Genomic DNA, 25,926 nt, shown 5'->3' with positions numbered 1-25,926 from the left:
TAGGTCCTTAAATGAATTTTTTTTTTATTTTCTGTACCCTGAGTGCCATCTTGAAAATAGTTGCTGCTTTGGGAGCAGTGCCTGTGGTGTAACATAAATCTGTATGAACAGTGAAGAAAAATGTCTTCTCGATACTAAGTAAGTCTGACTTTTTTCACTTGGCAGACAAAAGCCCTTCTCCGTGCATACACTGAAATTATTAATGTTATCTTGGCTTACCTTTCAACTCTTCAGAACAATTCTCATCATTCCTGAATACAGCAAACAACAGCTGAAGTTTGCCCATTGGTCTTTGCAAAGTGCATGCTACTGTACTGCACCACGTACTGTACTTAGTAACGTTTGATCTATAAAGAAAAGTGTTCTGTTGACATCTGCAAATTAACCACAGACAGTGGAACAGAAGGCCAATGCAGCAAATCCACTGTGACTGTAGTATTGCGGGATTCCAGTGCCCCCAATTCTGACCCATTATACTAAGATTTGCTGCCTATACCTACATCTCTAAGCCCTTAAGCAAATGCACCAGCAGAAACATTTAATAGCAAAAACAGCTAGGATATCTGTGTGATAGATGTTCCCACTGTTGTAACTTTAGGTCAGATAGTAAATCATAAGTTGTAATATTGTTTCGTCCGCCTCATTCCTTCATTCATTTGGGGTGCATAAAATAAGCACAGCCGAGATGGGGAACGATAACTGGTTAACAGTGCCTCTAAACTGCAAGGCTACATTGAAAGTGACATTGGTAAAAACCCAAATAAAAGAGTGTGAGACACATAAGTTTGGACGTACGCAACCCTAGTTCTACTATAAATGCTGAATTGTTATAATGATTCTCTGCCTTTAAATGTCTGGGAAAGTAGAAGTACGCACATCTTTGACTTCCTTTGAGTATTAGACAGGGTTTGGTGTGGACATTCAAAGCAGCATTGTATGTTGCGGGTCATCCAGGGGAAGGGGTGTTTATCAACTGGCTGAACTTCCATTAAACAGATATAGAAGATGGTGGACCATCCATGGTGGAAGAAAATAGGCTGATCATCTGAGATGATAATGACTGATGGTATTGACAGTGCGGACCATCCATGGTGGATTGGGGGTAAATGGAGAAGACCGTCCATGGGTGCTGTTTTCAGTTTATACCTCATGCCCCCTTGAGGGTTAGACAGCAGGATATGTATGGCATGTCAGAGGCTTCCTATCCCGCTGGGCACTGGAAGCTGACCATCCATCGTAGAACAGGTAGCTTTCCATCCATGGTAGGGAACAGGTATATACTTATAGATATGGTCACCATATTGTTCCAAGGCAGATCTGGGACACTCTATCGTTCAACAATTCACACTGAATTGTGTCCTAAAATCCAATTGTGCAATTTATTTTTGAACCAGTCTTTACCAACCAATGTAGCGGTGTCTAGAATAACTGGAGCAAACAAGTTTTGTGGCCTGTTCTTAAAACCAGCTTGTCGCTGGAGATAAATTAAAGTACTATTTCGGCTCCTTTGATGAATAAAGCATGTCTTTTTTGAAGTTTTGAAATGAAAGTGTTAGGACTTTCTTTTAAAGGTTGGGACGTTCTTTTAAATATCTCAATATATCAACTGGCACACAAGGGATTCTTTTTGCACGTATGTTCAAGAAACTACGAACATCACACAGGATAGATATTGTTTTTTAAAGCATTCACAAACAAGTGCTTTGTGGTTCTTAATGTCATGTGTCAGATAGTGGGTAGGTCAACACTCTGGCACATGGATCCAGAATCAGGCATACAGCTCTTTCAGAGATATGGCACTGATAAATATGAATGTCCAAACAAATCAGGGATGATTGGTAATCCTGGTATTGTACATGCTACTAACCAGCTTTGCAGAGTGACGGTATTTGACAATCATTTGTCATACTGGCATTGTCCATCCTTGCACTGAGAGAGAGCTCATTATCCATGGGCAATACAGGGCCATGTAAAAGATACTGGGCTACTGTGGGGACATCAGGGTATAACATTCATAGGGAGATACCTGGAGTTAACCTTACAAAGGGGGCGAGGGCACTTGGGTTTCAACATTTATCAGTAGTGTGCTGCAAGCTCACCATTCATGGTGGTACAGGGGCTGATTTCATGTGGGCTCCAGGCGGTTCACAATCTACTAGAAATGCAGAGAGCTACACATCCCTGCGGGGTATATAACTTAACAACCTCAGGGCTAGAGGCTGATAATGAATAAGGGGTAGGGTAGAGGGGAATGAGAATTAAGGGAGTTCAGGTGTTCGCCAAGGATTGAGGTATAACATGGTCTGACAATAGCTCACAAATGCCATTCTTTAGTCACTTTCAGCAAGTACGTAGATCTTTTGTAATGTTCAGATCCTTACTAACTCTCTGCTGGTCCCTACAGTTTCCCACCCTACCAGGAGTTGAACAACTCTCTTAGCTTCCTACTTTACCAGAAGATTGCTGACAATAAAGCCGCTAACCAGTTGGAAGGCTGAAGTGGGCTTTCCTCGGCTTCCTTTTCACTGCTTTCAGAGTGCTCCGTAAAGGTCAGACTTTCCAGAATTTGACCTTCGAAGTTCAGGGCTAATTCCCCTTGAATCAATCATGATGTTTTTGAACGTTCAAATCCCTCTAGTAATCCGTGGGCTATCTGCCAGAGAAAATGTCAAAAGGGGTAAAAATGTGTCCCCCCGTTCTTAAAACCACCGAGGGGCGTAACTGCAACATCCGATCACAGTATTTAAAAAAAAGCTGGTTATTTCTTTAAATAAGAGATTTAGTGCACCTCATTTGGAACATATTGTGAGCCATGTCAATCAGTATGCCCTCTGAATTCCTGCCACTTGACCCTGGCCATAGTTTGTGGTTTTGCTATTGTTCGACTCTGGTATTTTTTTTCAACCCTCATTACAAGTGGTCTAACAATATTCGATTTGTAATATGATTTATGCGTTTTTTTTTTAGAATATAAAAGGAGACTCTAAAATGTGAGAGAGTTCAGAAAATTACAGGGGCATTCATATTTTGGTGCAGAAAGCAACAAAATACAGGTTGTGACACATTTTCTGGGTAAATAACCATAATAGATGCTCTTCATCACAGCCAATACATAGCATACCTCACTTTATCATTATATACTGGGTGTCATCACACCTAACTTCAGGCCACTTGTAATGAGGGCCTTCATCTCTTCTTGACTTATAGCTGGGGGGGGGGGGGGGTAGTTTCAGCTATATGAAGCAGTCTGCCTTTGGACCTCACCTGCTTACGAATGGCTCACTTGGAGGTGAAAATTCTGTGAAGTCATCTCATTGGTCAAGTAAGAAGCTTTTTAAAAGATAATATTATCTTCGATGACACCCGGTAATTTCCATCCCCACACCCCCATTGCCAGCTGATACTGGTAGTGTTGGTTACCTGATTCTTCATGACTTATCTGTGGTGTTTGACAGTTGCTAACAGCATCATCCTGGGCTGGATCCTAGAGACTGGCATTAGTAGCTGTGTGAACAATTGATTTGCACGTTTTCTGATAATACTCCTATTCCTATCTGGCTCCCAGGCATTGTCCCTCAGGGACCCACAGAGATTTGTTTTGTCACCCCATCTTTTCAATTTGATTGGCCAGGCTGATCTGTGATGCTGGCTGTCTGTTTTTTCGTGTATGCGGGTGGCACCCAGATCATTCTCCGTCTTTATGTACAGGAGGATCTGGGTGGCACTTTCTAGGAATGCATGAGAGAGCTCAGATTTTGTATGGTCTCTCACTGCTTCAGACTCAGCTCTGGAACTGGAAAAACAGATGTCATGATTGCTGATGATCATTTTCATTGTCTAGTGACCTTTGGCCACCTGAGATTAGTACTAGACTTTATGCCAAAGCCTTGTCTTTGGACCTGAATGAGATCTTTGGGTATTTGCGCAGATCTACTCTGCATTTTAGGCTTGATATTTCCATTATGACTATCTTGTTTTTACCATAAATGGAAGGAAGACAATAAGCTATTCTCAGGCAAAGACTTGTTTACAGTCATGTTCTTTACATTTGTCTCACCTAAATTCCTTCAGAAACACCTTCAATATGTACTAAATGTGATGGCCAGAGTTAGTTCGAGAGCCACCAGATTCTGCTGTGTAACACCTCTTCCCTGCACTCTTTAATGCTGCTCTGTTGATTTGAATATTTCATTCAAGGTGGTGTGATTAGTTTCTTCCTGCTGTTTTTGAAAAATTAAATTCAGTATTCTCTTGTCCATTACTTGTGCTCTAGTGGCATTGGACAAATAAAGATGCCCACTTTTTGTCAGCAGATACTGGGGGTTCATCAATTTCTGTGTAGGCCCCAGCACTGTTAACTACCTTTGACCTTCCTTTTGGATGGTACTACTGTGCTTCCATTTAATAGATTAATTACTTCGCTCTTCTCCCAAAATTGAGCTGTTAAATCTGCTATGAGTATGACAATTCCTCTATTTCTCTTAGTGTCATAAATCCTTTTGGTGTTAGCACGCTTTACACGTTGTTAGTAACAAACTATCCACGGGGGTACTGAGTGTTCTTTTAAGGGAGAGCAGGCTCACCAACCATGAGGTACATGTAACTCACTATGGAACTGATGGGGTCTACTAATTTTTGCAAAGCCTGGTTATGCCATAAGTTGGGCACAAAGGACTGATATTGAGGGGATGTTTGCTTGTTATGCAAATATCTAAAGTAAGCCACGGTGGTAAACTCAAATAAGTCACAAATCCCTTGAGAGGGGATCACACATTATAGGTATGAAATCAACTAGTTATTAGTAACCATGATGAAATAAACTGCTTATATGTTAGAGTGTCTCGCAATCATACACAAACAAATTATCAATTTATACCAAAAATACTAGAGGACAGAAGACAGAAACAGAACAGTTAGACCAAATGTTAGTCCCTGCAATATGATCTAAGGCAGTGTTCCCCAACCCCCGGGCCGCGGACCGGTGCCGGTCCGTGGATCATTCGGCACCGGGCCGCCCGAGGAACTTCAACTTCATTTCACTGTGGCGGGCGGCTGAGGCGCAGAGCATTGCGCCCTCCCAAGCGGGCCACGGAAAAATTAACAAACATTTACCGGTCCGCGGCGATAAAAAGGTTGGACAACACTGATCTAAGGCATCTAAGAGGAACTGAAAAATGATGGCATTAAGCACCTGTGCTGTCTTTGAAAACAAGCAGAAAGAAATGTTATAGAATGTAACATGTAATCTTGGGCTAAAACAGATTGAACTATCTCCCATCTTGTCAACACCTTAATCTCAGTTCAAGACTGGATGACCTCTCATAACCTAAAACTGAACCCATCCAAAATTGAATCCTTCCTCTTCTCTTCTTTGAATTCACCACCTCTATTCAACATCCTCAATAGCAAACCCACCATTGTTGAAAGTGCCAAATGTTTGGGAGTCACTCTGGATAAAAGATTCAGCCTTCAAACCCAAATCAGCACCATGGGCAAGAATGCGCAATATCATCTACCCCTTCTTGGGAGAAACAGCCACTACATTCCTGAGCAAGACCAGAAATCTTCTGCCCAATCACTGATTCTCTACAGAATGGACTATTGTAACTGTCTTTTGACAGGTCTCATCAAGACCTACCTCAACCCTCACATATCAGTTTTACAGCGGCCTGCATCATCTATAGGGCAAAAAGAAACAACCATATTCCACCAATGCTTGTCGCTGTTCGCTGGCTTCCCATTGAAACCAGGGTGATTTATAAGTTTAGTTTAGTTTCGAGGATTTGTAGAGCGCATGGCTAACCGAAGGCCTCCGAGCACTGAGGAAGATCACTAGGTAAGAGGAACAGACCTAAACAGGGAACAATACAGTTTTACATTTTCTACGAAAAGGAGATTCTGACATGTCATGACAAAGTTCCAAGGGGAGGGAGTTCCAGATCTTAGCTGCTCTACAGACAAAGGATCTACCCCCCCATCTAACTTTCTTAGCGTGAAAGGAGTTAATTTAAAAAGCTGAAGAAGATCTGAGTATTCTCCGGAGGGTATAGGGAGTGATCATTTGTCTGAGGAAGCCTGGGCCCTTGTTTAGAAGGGCTCAGTGAATAAAACGCATAGCTTTAAAAATAAAGCGTTGTTCAATCGGAAGCCAATGGAGGGAAGCCAAGGCTTGAGTGGCAGATGAATATCTGGGAGTGTCTGTGAGTAGGCGAGCAGCAGCATTCTGCACCACCTGAAGTCTCCTTAGAACATGTGAAGGAGAGCGAAGGATCAGTACGTTCCCATAATCGAGACGTGAAAGTATCAGAGTCTGAGTAAGAAGTCTTTTGGCTGAAAATGGAAGTAATTTAAAGATTTTCCTGAGGGTTCCTAGAAAACCGAAACAGGTAGCTGCCAGTTTCTTAGAATGGCATTCCATTGTAAGGTGCGGGTCTAGCTAAAAGCCCAAGCTTTTTATCGCAATCTTTAGGCGGATGTAGATCTTAGGCAAGTTCACTGCTAAGGATGGGGACCTAAGTAAGGAAGGATTCCCGATGATCATAACTTCTGCTTTCCCATCGTTGAGCTTAAGCTTGCTCTCTATCATCCATCTGGTGACATCCGAGAGACAGGAAGATAAGTTAGCTTGTTCTGGGGTATTCTTAGCAGAGAAGGAGTAGACCAACTGAGTATCACCCGCATAAGATACTAGAGATAGTCCATGTGGCTCAATAATTCTTGCCAGGGGGGACATATAAATGTTAAAAAGAGTAGGGCTCAGAGAGGAGCACTGCGGCACCCCACAACTAAGTGGCATAGGTTTAGAAAAAAAAGATCAATCTAGGACTTGAAAGGCCCTGTCCTTCAGAAAGTCAGAGAGCCACTCAATTGGAGTCCCTGAAAAACCAATCCAAGAGTTTCTCTGAAGGATAATATTATGATCTACAGTATCGAATGCAGCACTCAGATCCAAAAGCATAATTGCTGCATAGCCACCTGAATCCAAGCGTTGACGGGTGTCCTCGGTAACCGCCAACAGGGCAGATTCCATGCTATGCAAAGGTCTGAAACTCATCTGAGTGTGATGTAGAAGATTGTAATCCTCGAGAAAGCCTGAAATTTGTTTGTTAACATGTTTTTCGATAATTTTAGATTTTATCGACAGAAGGGCAAATGGTCTATAATTGCTTAATGACCTAGGATCAAGCCTAGGCTTTTTTAATAAAGGTTTGATGACAGCATATTTCCAGTTTTGTGGAAGCTGACCAGAGGTGAGAGAATTATTGAGAATCCTAGTTAGAACAGGCACAATAACGTCCGCTCCGAGGGTTAATATAGATGGTGGGGCCGGATCATGAGGAGAGCCTGATTTTATAAGGCGTAGGAGATCGAGAACTAGGTTCTCAGAGGCTGAAACGCTATGAAAGTGACATTCGAAGGGTCTTGAAATGCCGTAGTGGCTTCTTGTGCGGAGAGGTGGGAGAAGCCTTGTTGAATATCAAGAACTTTTTCATGAAAGAAAGCTGCCAAATTATTACAGTGCTCCGAAGATGCTTGAATTGGGCTGCAAGGAGAAGGGTCTTGAGTTAATTCTTTAAAAATTTTAAAGATTTCTTTAGGAGAATTGGAGGATTGTTCTATTCTGGCAGCATAGAACAGTCCTTTCCCAGTTTTAATTTCCTCATGATAATCTCTAATTGCTGCCCTATATTCACGTTTAGAGTAATCGTCATAGGTTTTTCTCCATTTCCTTTCTAACTCTTTACATATCTCCTTTTATGTTAGGAGAAAACCAAAAGGACTTCTTGGTACGTGCAATGTTATGGACGGTCTTAGCCAGAAATACATTGTCCAGGGAGTTGGAAATCCATTCATTAAATGTTGAGGCCAAGCAAGTCTCATTAGTAGTGGAGAACGGACGATGACGTTCTAAACTAGCTATCCAGTCTTTGTGACTTAACTTAGACCAGGGGCGATGCGTGGTATTGCTAGACGAGAACTGAGGGGGTGCAAGGGTAGGAGGGAGTAAAAGAGAAGTTAGATAGTGATCAGTCCAAGCTCGAGGGAGTAGAGGCAAAACCGTAAGGTTTGACAAATTACTAAACACCAAGTCGATGGTGTGTCCTTTAATATGAGTGGGGCCTTGGATCAACTGTGGCAGATCTAAAGCTGCTAGATCCATCAACAGTGTTTGCCAGATTGTTATATTCATCATCAACTTGAATATTAAAATCACCCAAAATGGTGAAAATAGAGTTCATACAATCAAAGTCTGATATTAGTTCTTGTAAAGCCTGAAGAAATTTCCTCTCCGGACCAGGAGGACGATAAATTATTGTTCCAGATAGAGTAAAGGTAGGATTGATTGTTAATGAAAAAAAGAGACTTTCACAGTCTGTAATAGACAAGTTTTGGGTAGTAGAATTTATAGTATTTTTTAACAATGATTGCGATTCCACCTCCTTTGGAGTGAGGTCTGTTTAATCGGTATATATGATAATCATGGGGAAGAGCCACGGCTATATCAGGACCAGAGTCCTCGGATAGCTAGGTTTCTGTTAGAAATAACACCTCCGGAGCATTATCAATTAATAGTGAGAAAATATGGAGTTTATGCACAGGCAGGGAACGACAGTTGAGTAGAAGGATTTGGCAACCTTCACCAAAGCTGTTCTGCTACTGGAATGGGAAATGAGACGAGGGAGACCAGTGACACACATTGCAAAGTATAATAGGGGAGTCAGGATTTAAAGAGTGTTTACAGAGGTGAGAAGTGTCCTTTCTGATAGCTAACAGTTGAGAAGCTGAGTAGAGTAAGCTTTCGGGAGAGCCCTGGGTAGCATTCCTGGTGTCTGGTCTCGATCGGGCGCAGACTGGCGCAGACGGGCTTGCCTTGGGCTCGCCTGCTGCGCGCATCCACTGCGCACTCACATCATCAAGCCCTTTATTGTGGGCCGGAGCTGCAGGCAAGAAAGACTAGACCGCCTCCCAAAATAGCGGCTCTAGCTGGAACAAGCAGGAGGGTGGAAAATGGCAGTTTTAGTGAGGAGAGGACTGTCAAAATGCCACTGAACACGGGCATGTAAAAACAAGTTAAAATATCAGTAAGACTATCTCAGTAGTAAAAGGTAAGTAAGCAACACAAGGATTAATCAAAATTCGATAGGGAAGGTCAACATACCTTTAGCCTAGTGATCCCCTTAATGAGGAGAGGAGTGTCAAAATGCCACTGAACAAGGGCATGTAAAAACAGGTTAAAATATCAGTAAAACAATCTCAGTAGTAAAAGGTAAGTAAGCAACAGGAGGATTATGCAAAATTCGTTAGTGAAGGTCAGAATACCTTTAGCCTAGTGATCCCCTGCGTGCTCGCTTCATCAAGCCCTAAGATTGCTTATATCACCCACAAGGCCTGGGGTACATTCACCCCTTGGTACCTAGCAAACAAACTGAAGCTTTCGGAGGCGCCAGACAATTGTGAAATGCAGAAGCTTTGTTGCTAGAGCCTTTGACTTTTACAAAGGAATGACTCATTGCACAACTCTTCTCAATAATGCAACTAAAACATGGAATTCCTTACCCCTGAAATTATGTACCACCCCCTTATTGCCTATCTTCAAAAAGGAGCTGAAAGCCTTTCTCTTACAAAGACATTTTGGACAGCTGTTCCTTCAGGAATCCTCCCTCAAGAAAATGTGCCCATAATTGAATCTAACTGCGCTTCTCCTGTCTCTCCTCACCTTGCTGTTGCTACTATCACCACCTACTGCCTCCTTTGAATATGTATATAATATATGCCTGGTAACAACCGAAACGAACATATATCCGTTTCTTTCGACCCTCATCCTCGTGCCCTTCGTAATTATTGTAACTAGCAACTGTCAAGGATATGACACACAGGCCTTCGAAACTGATAACAGCATGAGCCACACTATACCCAGCGTGATGTAAAATAAATTGCTGTTCTACAAAGAAAATACACATTTAAAGAATAAGTTGTTCTTTTACCATCTAGATGTGAAAATAATTTGATAAAAAACATACATTGATTGAAAATATTAATTGAAAAAGAAAAAAATATTTGAATGCATTTAGGGCCCTCAAATCATTACAGCAAAATAATATGTTGCAAATTTCATCATTCTGTGGTCCTCTTTGGCATATAAACACCATACAACTAGGCAGTTATTACATGTTGTACTTATCCTGCTGTATTCAGGTTAAGCAAAATATCTTAATGTGAAGAACTATTGCAATAGCTTACTTTTGATGGCTGTATAGTGCCTGACAATGATCAATGTGTGCACCAAATAATCTGAAACATGTACTAGTTAAAAAGTGTAGCTTACTTCCTAACAAATATTTTAAGGGGAATATGACTAGTCCAAGTTCTCCTAAAAAACATAGTTTGCCTTATTCCGCTCATTAAATTATCCTGTTACTCCAGTTTCCACAGCTTCAAAGGGTGCCCTGTATCTTGTACTATTTCCACCCTTTTCAAAGTGCAACAATCTCCACTAGTCTTGGCATTACCATGCACACTCGCCCAGTAGCAAGTATCCTGATTTATAGACTCTTTAATCTGTTTGTGTGTTAGAAATTGACACAGTAGGGACAACTCATAACACCATATATGGAGCAGAATAATAATAATAGTAGGCTTGTACTTTTCCTGGGAGAAATATAAAAAAAGTCATATCAGTATAGGACACTGTGCAAGTCCAACCGTCCCAGCCAGAGAATGAGCTTCTCAACCGAGTCTCTGCACAGAAGATTTGGAAAACCTACTTGAATTACTAGTTTCTTCCCTCTCCCAGGTAACGTATCTCAATTTGTTATAAGACTATTGTACAAGGAGGACAGAGAGCAATAAAGAGTGCAAATAGAAAAGTCTAAAAGAGGAGTAAGAGGGTGCAAGTAAGAGTTTCCTTGTCTCTTTATGTGGAGCGCACAAGCACTCTTCTCAATGAACATGATAGATAGCCTTCTTTATCTCTACATGGATTGCTACTCCTCCTGAGTACCTCTCATGGATAGCTGACTTCCTATACGCCATCCAGCCAGCTGCCTTCCATTGTGGCTTCACTGTCTCCTTCTTCCACTCTGTGGATGGTCAAGGTCCAGCCCTTTCTCCTCTATGGAAAGGTAACCTTCAGTATCTTTAATACTGCACCTTATAGATTCTCAGGATTTATGGATTCCCGACCAGCCCATTGACTCTCACCCCTTGCATTGTCTACTTGCTGTCCCCCAGAACAATGAGCTGCCCCCTTTACTGCTATAACCACATAGATAACTGAGACTCATTCCCTGCGGTTAGTTTCCACATTGCAGCCTATGGATGGTCAGCTCATGATTGTCAGTGCTTTCCAAACCCTAAATAGATGGCTCACCACCATATTATGCTAAAACTCACTTATTGTTCAAACAAACAGTGTTATAGAATAAAAGATGAAGTCCAAATTCAATGCGCTTAGAAATTAAAATTCTACATGCTAGATTTTAGGAGTATTCTTTTTGGAAGTTGCTAAATGTGCACACGCTTCTCCCAAAAATTAAGTAGAAATTATGTAGATGCTTGCAGTCCACAACTATGTATGAGAAATTACAGCTGTACTGCTTTCTCAACTACAAGTTTCCAGTCTCCTACTATCAATAGCTTAGAAGCAGGTTGGTGCAAGATGCCACTGAAACAGACGTTTTAGACTAGCTTTCCTCCATTGGGCATGGGCAGCCCCCTTGCTTTCATTCAAAAAGAATATTCCTCCATTGCCCCCTGTCAAATGCTATGTACAGTCCTTCCTCACAAGCCCCATAAAAGCACCCACTCTGTGCCCTCTTTGTCTATTTCTAAGAAACTAGATGTTGGATCTGCCACTCTCTGTAAGAAAGGAGCTCATCTTTCTCAACCCCCTTTAATTGACGGGTTGAGAATCCATTGCAAATCTATCCTCCTCATTCAGGCCATACTCTTTTTAATCTGCACAAATTGTTTGATCGTCCCCTTTGAAAACACATCTCCAACTTTGAGACAACAGCAATCCCTCCAGCAATAGAAAGCCTTCTAATCTAGCTTGCTGAGAAATCTTGATTTCCACAATGGATTGAATGGGGATGGAAAATTAGTAAGCCCTTTCTTTGTCCCCATGGCATCCAAGATGCTCAAAGCAGTAAACAAAATATATTTTTGAAGACTCAAAATTAACTCGCACCCGAAGGGAACTATAACTCGCACCATCGCCATGTACAGCTAATTACTCCAAATATTATTTAATTGATGAGACCTTGTATGGCATCTTTGATATTATCACTGCAACATTTGCAATAAAGTTATTGATTAAATAAAACTGTGCCTGGCAAGGGGGCAAGTTATAGTTACCTTAGGGTGCGAGTTATAGTTACTTAAAAGAACTCCAACTATAAATGCTGAATTTCTATGGTTTTGTAAGAGGAAATTCAGAACCTAACTATAACTTCCCTGTAACCTTTGATAAAATTAAACATTGAACACATTTGCTGCTTGATACCCATACGTTTGGAAATTAAATTCCTAAAAATCCCATAGTTCATGGAATTCCTTCAGTAGGAGGTTGTGCGCTCTTCCTATCTTCTATTATCACTGATCTGGCCACCAGTATCGCAATAAGGACTTGTCATATCTGTTTTTTAGATAAATGAGTTGGCTCCAGAGTACAGCCTAACAATATAAGTACTGAATCAATGTTAAGAGTGTTCTGGATTAATTGACTCAATTTGCGGAATAGTTTTCCACAGTACTCATACAAGGTAAACAGCCTTCACCACACTGTCATTACCATGCAATACATTTACCACACATGCATCATTTTCATTTAGGGCTGGGTAATGGTATAGGGTGGTAAAGGTAGCTAAACAAAAGGGGCTTGGGGAGGTTTTCCCCCAGTAAATGAAAAAAATATGTAACTAATTTAAAAAAAAGTTGGGGCTCCCCTCAAAAAGAAAAAAAATGAATTTTATACGTACACACTCAAAAAAAAAAAAAAAAAAATATATATATATATATATATATATATATATATATATATATATAAAACAATCCAGTTCCTCAACAATAGAAGCAAAACAAAGGCCAAAATGCTGATGTCGTAAACACGGCCAGATACAGCTGAAACGTGTTGATGCTTTGTTCCATTGTTTCATGCTTGGACGAAATAAAATATTGATCTTCAGCACTACCTGGAGTGGCCCCCTTGTTATTCTTCTATCGTTGAGGAACTGGATTGTTATATGTTATATTGGAATGCCCGGGCAGCTTGGGGTGCACCACCAGCATTTTGGTGCTGGCTGTTAAACGCTGCTGGTGGAGTGGAATATATATATATATATATATATATATATATATATATATATATATATAAAACCCACTAGCGGTCCTCAGTGGGCACTTATAGTTACTGCTGCATTTCCAAAGGAAGAGCATTTTTTGATTTGCTAATACCGTTGGTGCTACTGGACAAATCTTTCCAAAATGTTCCAATGTTCCAAAAAAAGTTCATCCACCCAGCTCCATCCTGCAAAGTTGTGGGGTGATCCATGAACGGGGACCAATGCATTTTCTATAGACTTTTTTTTGGAATGCAATGCTGCTAAATCTGTAGTATTAAAACAGATTTGTCAGGAAGCTAAATCTTCGTCCAGAAAGCTGCTTTCTGTGATTTGGTGTAAATCTATTCAGTAGTTTTTGAGAAATTAAGGTTACAAAATATTTGTATATCTGGACGGTTGGGTTAGGGAGACTCTTGCAAGAGTCCAGCGAGCACAAAAATAGAGCACTGAGTAAACAAAAATATTGTGGTGACCATTACTGGACTCTGGCAGGGGGCTTAGGACCTCATTTAGAAATTGGCGGAGGGGTACTCGTCACAACCGTGATGGATATCCTGTCTGCCGTATTACGATGTCCATAGGAAATAATGGAATCGTAATATAGCAGATGGGATATCCGTCACACTTGTGATGGAGTAACCCCGTCCGCCAAACTGTAAATCAGGCCCTAAAACCCTTGTTTCAAAAATGAGTAAAGAAAAGATATTAGGGGGGCAGGATAGCTATATGCTGCCCCACTAGCCCCTGTGGTGGATGAAAGAGGGACCCTCTAGGGACCAAAACATTTTTTTAAATATTTTTTTTGTCACAGTCTTGTGGTATTCCTGCAGGATCGCTTCAAAAATCCTAAAAGGTGGCTGCCATATTTTTGAACTTTAAAGGACACCTGGGTCTGCCCATGTGCCGGGGGTCAATGCATATCATTATTAAGGGGGGATGTGTGTTGGGCCTCCTCCCTGAGATTATTTCAGCCTCAGGAACCCCACTCCTGGGGCCTGCCATGTAACTGAAAGGGAAAGGGGAGCACCACCCCTTCCTCTGAGCCCCTTTGAGGCCACAAGAGCCCCATCCCCTGGGCAGAATTTTCAAATAAGAGGACACAGGTGCACACCTCCATCACCAACCCTTTACAGGCCTAGGGAATGTGTGCAACCTCCCTCCATGAGCCTTGAAGGGTCCCGGGAACCCTTTCTCCTGGTGTCAGCTCACTTGTGTTCTATGGTGCCTACCCCAGGACACTGTTTCCATGCCCCTAGCTTGCGGGTAGGAAAAACTTGTCTGTTCTCACCCAGCAGGAGCTGCAAAACTGCTCCTGCAGGGTGAGAGTAGACATTTGTGTCCCAGACCACACACTTTGCAGGGAAACTCAGATTGCTCCCACCCAACCTGACTATTGACAAAATCCGGCTCCCACCAGGCGGGATCATTGCATGCTCACACTGCACCCAAGATGGGTACATGAAGGGAAATGGCGGGGTAGTGGGAGCCCTGAGGCTCCCACCATTGCCCTCAACCTTGTGGGAGCTTCACATGGGCATTGTGCACCCACTTTGGGTTATGAGGGAAGGGATCCCCAGGGCTGTAAAGGCTCAGGGAGATGGGGTCTCATTCCCTTAAAAAAGAAAATTACCTCAGTCAATTGACTACTCAGCACACACCACCATCCCTGAAAACACAAATTGCTATACTCCCTAGAGGGACAGAAAATACATAACTCTATGATGATCAGCCAGTTAAATAAATATAGCTGGCCAATCCAGGAGTGTAGTTTAGTCAATAATGTTAGGGGGGGGTGAGTCTGGGATTTCCCAACAAGCAGCGTGGTGTACCCACTAAAATGGGTCGAGCTGGGGCTGCTGGTGGGTTATTTGACAGGATTAGGAAGGCTTAGCCAGCACAGGGTCACAGTGGGCTACCCTGGACTTCATGCTCTACTCCAGTCCATTTCTTGTGCACAGCAATGTAGGTGAAGGAAGCCAAGTAGAGCAGGCCTGACATAAACATTCCAAGAAATGAGCCACCTCAGAATTAGTTATAACATGCAGTAGCACTCGTAACAAAAGAGATGACCTTCGTATTCCAAGAAGCGAGTCATCTCTGAATGAGAAATAATATGAGGTATTATAAATGGTTGATATGCACATTCCAATAAGTGAGCCATCTCCGAATTTGGTATAACTTAGCAGCACTGGTAACAAAGGAGGGGACATACACATTCCAAGAAGTGAGCCGCCTCAAAATGAAGTATAACATGTAGTAGCACTAAAAAAGAAGGGGGGTTGACATGCACATTCCAAGAAGTGACCCATTTTGAGGGAAGTATAACATACTGTGTCACTGAAAATAAAAGGTTGACATACCATCCTAAGAAGTGAACAATGAGGTATAACAAGAAGTGGCACTAAAAATAAAAAGTAAGCCATGCATATCACAAAAAGTGAGCCGTCTCAGAATGAGGTATAACATGCATTAGCACTGGTAGCAATGGGATTGACAATAACATTAAAAAAGTGGTCTGTCTCAGAATGTGATATAACATGCTGTAGCTGAGGGGGTGGCATACATATTCCAAGAAGTGATCCACCTCAGACTGAGGTAAAGCATGCGCTGACACTGGTAACAAACAGGGTGATATACACATTCCAAGAAGTGAGCTATCTCCAAGAAGTGAGCCATCACAGAGTTAGGTATCACACGTGGTAGCACTGGTAACAAAGACTGGTGACAAAAACATTCCAAGAAGTGAGCCATCCAGGAATGAGGTGTAAATGCAGTAGCACGGAAACTACGGGTTGAGATGTCCATTCCAATAAGTGAGTCATCTCTGGATGCAGTATAACATTCAGTGGCACTGAAAATAAAGGGGTGACAGGCACGTTCCAGGAAGTGTCGAAAAAATATGGGACTGGTATGCCTACTCCAAGCCATTCGGAATGAGATATAACATGCAGGAGCAGTGGTAATAAGTAAGGCTGGTCAGAACTTGCGGAGTTTCACTCCACAGAATTCCGCAGAGTTACATGAAAACTCTGCTGGATTCTGCGGAGTTGCGCTAATGGGCAGAAATCGGCATGTTGCGCCACTCACACTGATATTTAGTGCTGGGAGCTCGTTCCATGCTGAAAAATCAGCTCAAACTGCTCTTTTCGACACTCCATAGGGCGCTGCGAGTTATTTTTGCTGCCACTCAAGTAGATTTTCTTCTTGAGCGGCAGCTTTCTCACTGCAAACAGTCATGACCCCTGTTTTGGAAAAATCTCACCAAGTGCCTTTCTAGCACCTAAAAATCACAGTAGGGGTTGCCAATTCGCGCTCACGCTTTCCAACTTACTGTTCGCGAGACACGCATTAGAGAAAACACCACCACCTAGCAGTTGGTGGAATTTGGCCAGAATTCTGCATTACAAGCGTAACATAAGGTGGCCAGAATTCCGCCAGCTCTTCCGCCGGAGCAAAATTTATTTGCATACTAAGGGACTGGGAGTACCTATTCTCAGCTTAGGGAACCATAATGCACGGAACTGAAGACCCAACTTTAACTACTAGAACTTTATGACCATCTGCCATAGCACCACACCCAAGGCCTGAGAGGTGCACCAAGATACACTGCACATTAATCGGATCATCATCGCGGGTATTACATAGCAGTGGAGTGAGTGACAGGAAGGGGCCCTCTGCACTGGTTATGTCAAGCATCAGGACCAGGTACAGCCACTCAATGACCCAAGAAAATTTCCACCCCATGCAACCCCCTCTCCCTGAAGCTGTGCCCCTAGGTAATTCAAACCCAAGGCTTCCGGCTGCTTGCAACCACAACTGTATGACTTCCAGGAGGTGTCCTTTTTACCCACAGTTTCACCCAATCACAGGTGCTAAGGGTCATCTTCCCCTCAACAAGGAAGATAGCATGGAAAAGGTGTGCTTAGAGGATTGAAAAGACTGAAAGATCCACCTAGTGCCCCAGACACACAGAACGTCTTCTGAGCACCGTATGCCAGAATAGGAGGGAGGAATTACCTTCTCCCACACCACTAGAGAGTTGAAGGACCCACTCCACTTGAACTGCTCATAGTAAGGCCCATAAAGAGATTTAAGGCCATTCTCAATCTCATCATCTAATGAAGAGGCCGAAGAACATTGATAGAGGGCATCCTTAACTTGGGGTGAGTGATAGCCTGTCCTAAAGATGAAGATGTGAGCAGATCAAAAGCCAAATGTCCAATGATCATGATGGTAAGATGAGGCAGGTGTTATATTGCCTGGTCCTACAATTATTTGTTTTTTTTTTGCAGGTTGGTGCCAGTATGGAAATTTCGCTGGACAATGCATGGTTTGTAATGGTCATATGAAGAAGGACCTCTCACCGCAGGAGATGAATCGTTATGCTCACAATGATCTCAAAATCATTTTGTGCCATTCTTTTATTATCAGGTAAAGAACCACTGTTTGGGAGATTCTGAGTATTGTAGTGTATTCACAGTGAGCTTGGGTACTTGGGGGGCTTATAATAGGCCCATCTCCCTAACTACTTGTCCCTGCTTCTAGTGTTTCTGTCACCAACATTGCACCTTACCTTAAAGTATACACTTAACTAAATGTATCACTCAAACCTAACAATACAAAGTAGCCCATCCCAAAGTTTAAAACCTCCCTGACAAAATGCTAACCATACACCACAAATCCATAACAATCAACCTAATTGCCCACCCATCTCCAGTAAACCTAAACAGTTCATCAAATCGCCCTAGGCTAAAGCTTAACCTACCTCCTACCAACCCTACTTCTGACCATCCACACTCACGTCTGAGCCTAAAACACAACCTTATGTCAGACCGTGAGCACCGCTACAGTCCCTGAATCATAATTTTAATCCATGAAACCACCCATAGCTCCTGAACACAGCCCTAACCCTCAGTTGTACCAGTAGCCTTCTAACGTACGTGTAGCTGACATCCTTCAAATCTGCTCACATACCTCCAATGGAATCTCCCCAAACTCTACCCATGAACCTAATCCCTAGACCTCAATAGTTAATTTGTGATATATGTTTGAGTGAAGTAAAGAGAAAACTAAAACTACGAATAGTTGGAGTTTATTTTGTATTTAGTTTGTTGGGCAGAGTTTTACTTTGTGTGCACTTTATTTTTTTTATTTTGTTTTAACGTGAGGGAAGCGGTTCCACCTGAACGCCACGTTTTCCCCCCTTTACCTCTTTCTTCTGCATTCTTTATGTATTTGTTTGTTCTCTGACCCTGGTTCCTAATTGTAACCTGCTACTGTTTTCTTTCATATCCAACACTTTTATCTGTCTCTTTTCTGGGTCTACAAGCTAGGCTGTCATGTGAAAAGGGCCTTGTGGGAGGATTCTGCCACGTTTTGGGTTATACACCTAAAAATGATGTTTGATTCTTTTTACTGTGACCCTTTTTCAGTATCCTTAGCACTCCACCCTGTATATCATTCCTACATCTCACCCATATCCTGACCTCTAACGATAAATATACTTTTTTAACTTAACCTTCACCCCCACAACTAATCCTGCAGAAATGCCTATCTGTCAACACTCACCCCCTAGCCTCTGAAATCTAACACTTAGTAAAAGCATTTTGCTGATACAGACCTTTAACTAAGTCTGCCTCTTCTTGTTTTTCTACTACAGGTTTCAGTTGGGAAATAATTTAGTCTGTGGAAAATCCAGTGAAGAATGGGTGAAGAAACTGAGAGATTGTTTTGAAAATCAAGGTATGTACTCTGTAAGCCCACATGTAACAAATGATTGGTAACAGAGGCACAGTGGGACACTGAATTAATGACAAACCCAGTGGACAGCAGATAGTCAGGAATAAAACCCAAAGGATGTCAGACATTTAGTGAAAAGCTCAAGTACAGCTAATATTCTGTAATGGGTGATGCCACTGAAAATTTAATGTGCAATCACGTATGTTTGCCAGCTGCAAGACAGAACAAGTAATTCTGATGAACTCTGAATCTAAATAATTAAGAGGGTGAGATACGCATTTCGACTCCTCCCAGGCCGTACTATTTTCCTTCTTCCTCCTCAAATCCTTGTTATAGTAGGATACCACTCACCACTGATTTCCGACCACTGATGTTAGTCCATTTGTTTTTTGGACGCTAATGCATGTGCACACTTCAGCATCTGTCTTTCCATGTTGGCTTCATCAAAATTCTGAAGGTGGGCGTTTTGGTTTGTTAGTATTTTAACTTTGTTTGTTTTTATTGCAAGTAAAGAAGGCTATGACTGATAAAACCTGAAACACATTGTATAAGTGGTAAAAGCCACTTGCAGGGCAAAAAACAATGAATAAGAACTATCCCTCTGAAAACAATTGTCAATAAGTGGTAAAGGAAAGTTTAGCAAACAAAAGTCTACCCTATGTTTTTCTTGCAATGACAGTATGTGAGTGCCATGTAGGGGCCCTATTTTTTTATGTACTCTTTATCAAGCTTGGCTGATGAAGGGTGATACCCTGAAACCGGTCCCAGGATGCTTGTTTCTGGTCCAGGGAGGACCTGGCCGGGCAGTTCGGGCTGGACTCTACCCATGAGGAACAGGGTCAAGACTGATTTGCATATGGCTGAGTCCAAACTGGGGTGGCATGGTGAGCAAAAGAACGATGGATTAAACCCAGATCTGTGACTGGGGGTGAGTGTTTGCATTGTTCAGCACTCCATCCATCATCCTTTTGTGTTGCCTCTTTATCAACAGTGACAATCTCTTCTAGCAGTGGCCACCAAGACTGAACTTCCAGCCTGATGGAGGATGGTTACAGCCCCTTGATACTGTGGTGGGTAGATTCTGAACGGTCATTAAGGGTATCCTTTATAGAATGCTCTGTCTGACCCTCACCTACTGAAGTGGCATGCTTCATCATCTGGCAGTGCTCTTCGCTGGGTGGCGCTGAAGTACCTAGCGTAACCTCTGGGTGAGTTTTTGCATGAAACTTATCATAGCTGTGCCCAGTGTTAGCCAAACAATAGGATGGTACGCCTCCCAGAACTCTGGAGAGGATGTGGGAGCTTGGTAATGTGCCTAGAACTAAATTTGGCTATGGGCTACCGGATGCCACATTTATTACCAGAGGTTACCCATGCCAAGGTTAAAATATCATGTAAACCAATGAGGCATAAGTGCTAGGTTCTAGTGGCAGGCAATATTTTTCTTCTCCATGGTGACTACATTTATTCAGCTGCAAATTTTCAGGATGGAGAGTTAGTGCCCTAATCTACTCGGGGTTGGATGGATTAGAACGGTGTCTGGGTCACCCGTTGGATCCTGTACCTCCGAGGGCCTGGAAGCGGCTTGCTGATTATGTGGCAGGTCCACAAGTAACTGTTCACTATTAGTCGCTGCAGACTGAAACAGTAAAAGTCCCCTTGCCCATCATCCCCATAATGCGCACTATCTGCTGTGCAGACAATGCGCATTGCGAGGGTACTGGTGCCCCCTTTTGGCGGCATCATTGCTGCTCGCTGTATTACGAGCCGGTGACAATGCTGCCGATACTTTCCCACTGGGTTGATCAACAGAAACCTTGGTTTCCGCTAGTTAGACAGCGGGAAAGTCATAATGGGGCCAGCAGGAAGGTCACCACTACAGCTGTCACTGTGTTCCACATTTCAGGCCACTGTGCATGTGTATCAAGACTGACATAGTTGAGTGCATGCCTACTGATACCTGACTGTGGTAAGTGGAAGGTTCCATGACTCGGGGCATTTGTACTGACTTCTGTCTGTATTATGGGGTATGGTCATTTGGGAGGTATGGTATGGATATGTGATAAGGCTTTAGCTGATGATACATTGAACCAATCTGTTTGCCTGTTCGGATAGTGAACAACTGACTTGTCCCTAACTTCAGTGGTCTGTGGGGTGCAAGTGATTCACACCTATGATGTGTCACTAAAGTGAGCAGCAGTATTTCACTGTGGGATCATTGGCATTTTCCCCAACCTATATGTAGAAAAATGCAATGAATGTGAATGGAGTTTTGTCCAACAGTATCATCAAATGAAAATTGTACCCTGATTAACAGTACATGTGAGATGGGACTTTACTAATTTGGTACATTTGTGCATATCTTTTTATGTGCAAGAGGAATTACAGCTGACAGTTACATATATCTGTAAAATGACTTTCACACTTGATCTGTGGTCTAGTAGAATTTATTAAGAAGTGCACATTCATATGTGGGAATCGGATCAAATCAAATGAATATAAACAGTGAAGGGTTCAGTCATGGTGGATGAAATCATCAGGGTAGCTGCTACAACATTTGGAGTATCAAGTCCAGTGTCCTTGTACCATTGGAAAATGGAGAGTGATTGCACAACAGTTAACAGGGTGCATCAGTGACACACAAGGGGAACCAGTCAGTAGAAGTTCACTTCCTGGCAGAAGCTGAAGTCTTGGCATCTGTTCCTCCTGGATGTTTAGGTGGACAACCACTTTTGCCAGGGGGTTCTTCAGCTACAGAGGCTGGGGTATCTGAGTCATGTCCTTCCCCTGGCAGGGCTTCCATAACACTGCCTGCCACAGATGCAGAAGGGGAAGATGTCACATTGCTAGTGGAAGGGGTCAGCTGTTTTGGACACAACCTACTCAGGGTGGTATTCATGTCTCTCAGCACCCCTGCAAAGGCAGCCAAATGGGCATTTTGGGACTCCCACTGCTGCATCACTTCCTGGTGGTTTTCCCTTTGCAGCTGCCTGATCTCCCCCATTGTGGCAAGTACCTGGCCCATCACACCTTGAGTTTGTTGGTAAGCTCCCAAGACTTGGGAGATGGTGTCCTGGCCAGTTGTATCCCTAGGAGCCTCCGTCCTCTGGCCCACACTATCCCTCCCACGCACCCTACTCCCACACAGCCTGTGCCCCTTGCACAGTTTGCCCACACCCACTGGTCCAGGTCCATTGCTGTCTGGGTTTACGACTGGTGACTCAGGTACCTGTACTGGGGGGGCACATGATGGTTGACACTGTCCTTGGAACACAGGTGTGGGGGCGATTGGTTGCCTGAGATGTTGAAGCAACAGGGTAGGCATGGTGAGGCTGAAAGTTGTTGACTTTCCAGGTGTCCCTGATGGGCCATGTCCACACATCCAGAGGTTTTTCCCTCACTGAGTGGCTGTCTCTGATGTCCTTTCCATTGTCACAATGGCTAGGTTACCTGTAGGAGAAGTGGAACACACAGTCACTGAAAGTAATGCTACAGGTGATATGAAACTTTGACCGGTAGACATGCTATGTGACATGTACACAAAGCCTATCCTTGATCCCCTGATATGACATTGACACCTGCTTCCAAATCTGGGTTAGAGCTATATGGGAAACAGAGATTTCCAATATAATACAGTTTGCTACAAGATGTTGGTGTATCTTGGTGGTTAGATGTCTATTCATAGACTCATATCTTGTCTGCTAATGACTTACATTTTAAGGTTATCTCCAAGTTAGGCGTATGGCATCATTGAGTCAACTAACAGCTGCACAATGTACTGTGAAAACAAAGCTGGCCAACAGTATAGGAGTAACCATTATACCTGGGCCTCTGTATGGGTGTACAATTGAGGAACATTCAGGAGGGTTGATTTGTTTGTTATTTTAGCATTCAAGGCAATTTTAATTGTAGTACACTGTTCTGGTTTTCTTAATGGTGGAACAGTGCCTGCTGGGAGTTGTAGTGCTGTCAGTCCAATACTACCCATGCCATACACAGACACTATGCCCCCAGGTGAGTTTAATTGACATGTGAGATGCCAGTGAACAGTTGGACACAGGGTTGGTGAGTGGATTGGCTGTTAATGTCAAAAGGTGATCAGTGAGTATACAAGACAAAACATTTGAGTGATATTATTGGTGTAGTGACTGAACCGCCTCCACTCCTATCAAGTCCTCAGGATGTTCAAGACCTTTTCCTCCCATGATGTGGAGGTGGGGGCCCACCACCAGTCTTGAGGACCGCCAGCTGGTGCCTGGTGGCCATGGAACGCACCTTCCCCTGAGGTCGTTCCTCCTCTTCCTGATGTCCTCCCTTGTGCGTGGATAGGTGCCTACAGCACTCACCCTGTTGACTATTCTTTGCCACAGCTCCATTTTCTTGGCAATAGATGTTTGCTGGACTTGGGATCCAAATAGGTGTGGCTCCTCTCTGATGATTTCGTCCACCATGACCCTCAATTCATCATCTGTAAAACAGGGATGTTTTTGTGGGAATATTGTAGTGGTGGACAAGACAGTGAGGAAGAAAATAAAGGAAAATTGAATTGGTGATGAAGTGTGGGTGCTGTGATGTGAGTGGATGACCGGTGGTGTCTAATGTGTAGGGTACTAATTTATGTGTTGGGTGTGTTGTGCAGGTGTATGATATGTGCTTTGTGAAGTGTGTAGGGGTGCCTATTCTATGGTTCCTAATTTCTGTGTGCGCCCACTATCTAGCTGTGTGTGGCGTTGTAGATGCAAAGGATTGTGGGGTGTGTTTTATAGTGCAGTGTGTAGGTGTGTCAGGTGTGGGGTTTTCAAACTATCCAATGTGGTATGGTGTATTACTGTGGTGACTACCGACTGCCGCGGTTCGCACCACCATTGGTCCTCCACCATGGAAGAACCGCTATTGTGATTTGTAGGTCGTAATAGGTTCGGAGGTTTTTTGTGGGCTGGCGGTGCTGGTGGTTGGACCACCTCTTTCCCTCCTTCCAGTGCCCTAGTGGTTTCAGAATTTTGGCTGGATTTTGGCAGACTTTGTTTTGTGAGTCATAGTATGGTGGTCTTTTGGCAGCCACCGCCACGGCAGTCTTCCCAAAAAACCACCAAACTCGGAATGAGGCCCTTGTTGTCTGGTCAGATTGACCTGTGTGAAAAGTTCTAATTTAAAGACTGGGGTATGAAATAAAACTTCAAAAATGTACCACATGACCCACATCATATTTTGCCCTCTCCAGCACCAATGCGGCCCTTAGTCATATCTCATATTATACGGATGGCCCCTACAATCATTTTTGTCAGTACCTATGTTCAGATCCATGGATTGCCGCCATTGCATTTAAGTGGCGGCAGCACATCGGAACAGCATCACTGTGCTTCATGCTGGTGCAGAGTTTTCGTGGCTAAGGACTGGATCTGGTGTTTACTTTACCCTATCCCACATACTATTACAATATCTATGCATTCTCATTAGATGTTAAAGTCTACATCTAAATAAATTCTCATGTAGTACATATAGCACGTTCTTAACAGACGTGCTGTTGCAATCATGCTGAATCCCTTCCACTAATTTGGGATAGAGAGATGTCTAACTAAATGTGTAGTCATAATGGTAGAGAATGTGAGAGGGCCTAAAGTGGAGGAAAGCCCAACCTCATTGGGAAAGGACTTGTGCAGTAAAGGGTTCGCATAGTCTTTATAGGACCTGGGAAAAGAAGAGGAGCCACAGGGGGGCAACAGGTCTTTGCACCTTTGATTTTTGCACCTTGTGGTACCTTCCTAACACCAAAAGGAATGTTAAGGCTTGTGCTTCCTCTTATGTAATACACATTGTGCAGATGCTCATTTCTCTTCTGCCCAATGTCATGATGGTGTTCCCACATTTGCATTGGGGTGAGGGAACATTTTTGCCTCTGCACCATATTATCGACACAGGCACTGGGGCAAGTAAGGTCACCGGAGGCATTATAATTGCATGCCCCCTAGGTAGTGGCACACAGTTAGTGCCCCCCTCTCTGGGCACCTCTTGGGAGGTGACGCGGAGGTCCATTGGAACACAAAGCCAATTCACATGCTGCACCCTCCTGCAGGTAAGGGAGATCCCGGAGTGGTATTGAGATTTAAACTGATCTACTTTCAGTGAAAAACAGCACAATGGATTTAAACCACTGGTCTGCCTTTCATTGGTAAACTCACCCAGGTCCATATGCAAACTCCTATGTCTACGTTTTCACTGGAAGATTCTTTTTTTTATGGTATGCAAGCATAGACCGGGTGCCAAGTAGGTAATGGCAACGCTAGATATCTTCTACATATATATGTATATTTTCTATACTTGAAAAACATACTTGTATATTTACGGACAAAGTCAGAGCAGAGCCTATTGTTTCATACCTAGATTTTTCATATGTTTTTTCATCCTGTTTTCAACTGATTTTCTGCACTCTGTAGATGTACATCGTTATCGTTGCACTGAATGCTGCTGCATTCTGTTCTCACTCTTGGTACGCCTTTACCCCGTGATCCACTCCATTTTTTAACCTACACTGTATTTTTGAACTCAGTATTTCGCATCCTGTTTTTATTAAGTTGCTGCACCTTCGGCTTTGCACTCTTTTTTCTGGCCCCTGTGGTTGGTTCTAATCCTTTTGGTGCTTTGTATTTCATGCTAAGCAATTGCATCCTGTGTTTTACAGCCCATGTCCTGGTATCGCCTTCTTTAGCTCGGTAATTCGCTTTGTTTTGTGCTCTGTATATTGTTCTCTGGGTTTCTGCATGTTCTTGAAGATGTATGCTATTTTCCACTCCAGAAGCCGCAATGGCTCAGTGCAGAGTTGAGCACCTGGTTTGACTTTGCATAT

The 25,926-nt window shown here is 43.0% G+C and overlaps 1 protein-coding gene across 3 annotated transcripts in view; it reads left to right on the top strand.

Moving 5' to 3' along the window:
• The window catches only part of CXCL16 (C-X-C motif chemokine ligand 16), a 42,729-nt gene that overhangs the window by 2,652 nt on the left and 14,151 nt on the right, over positions 1 to 25,926 (top strand). For all 3 annotated transcript variants that reach the window (XM_069216371.1, XM_069216370.1, XM_069216369.1), the window contains exons 2-3: positions 17,636 to 17,774; positions 19,003 to 19,085. In XM_069216371.1, coding sequence (XP_069072472.1) covers positions 17,636 to 17,774; positions 19,003 to 19,085 — 222 coding nt within the window. The remainder of the gene's footprint in view (positions 1 to 17,635; positions 17,775 to 19,002; positions 19,086 to 25,926) is intronic.

The sequence above is a fragment of the Pleurodeles waltl genome, chromosome 12 (assembly GCF_031143425.1).
Source record: "Pleurodeles waltl isolate 20211129_DDA chromosome 12, aPleWal1.hap1.20221129, whole genome shotgun sequence".
In the NCBI taxonomy this organism is placed as follows: Eukaryota; Metazoa; Chordata; class Amphibia; order Caudata; family Salamandridae; genus Pleurodeles; species Pleurodeles waltl.
Note: the sequence above shows the minus strand (reverse complement) of the source record. Positions and strands in the feature narration are given on the sequence as shown.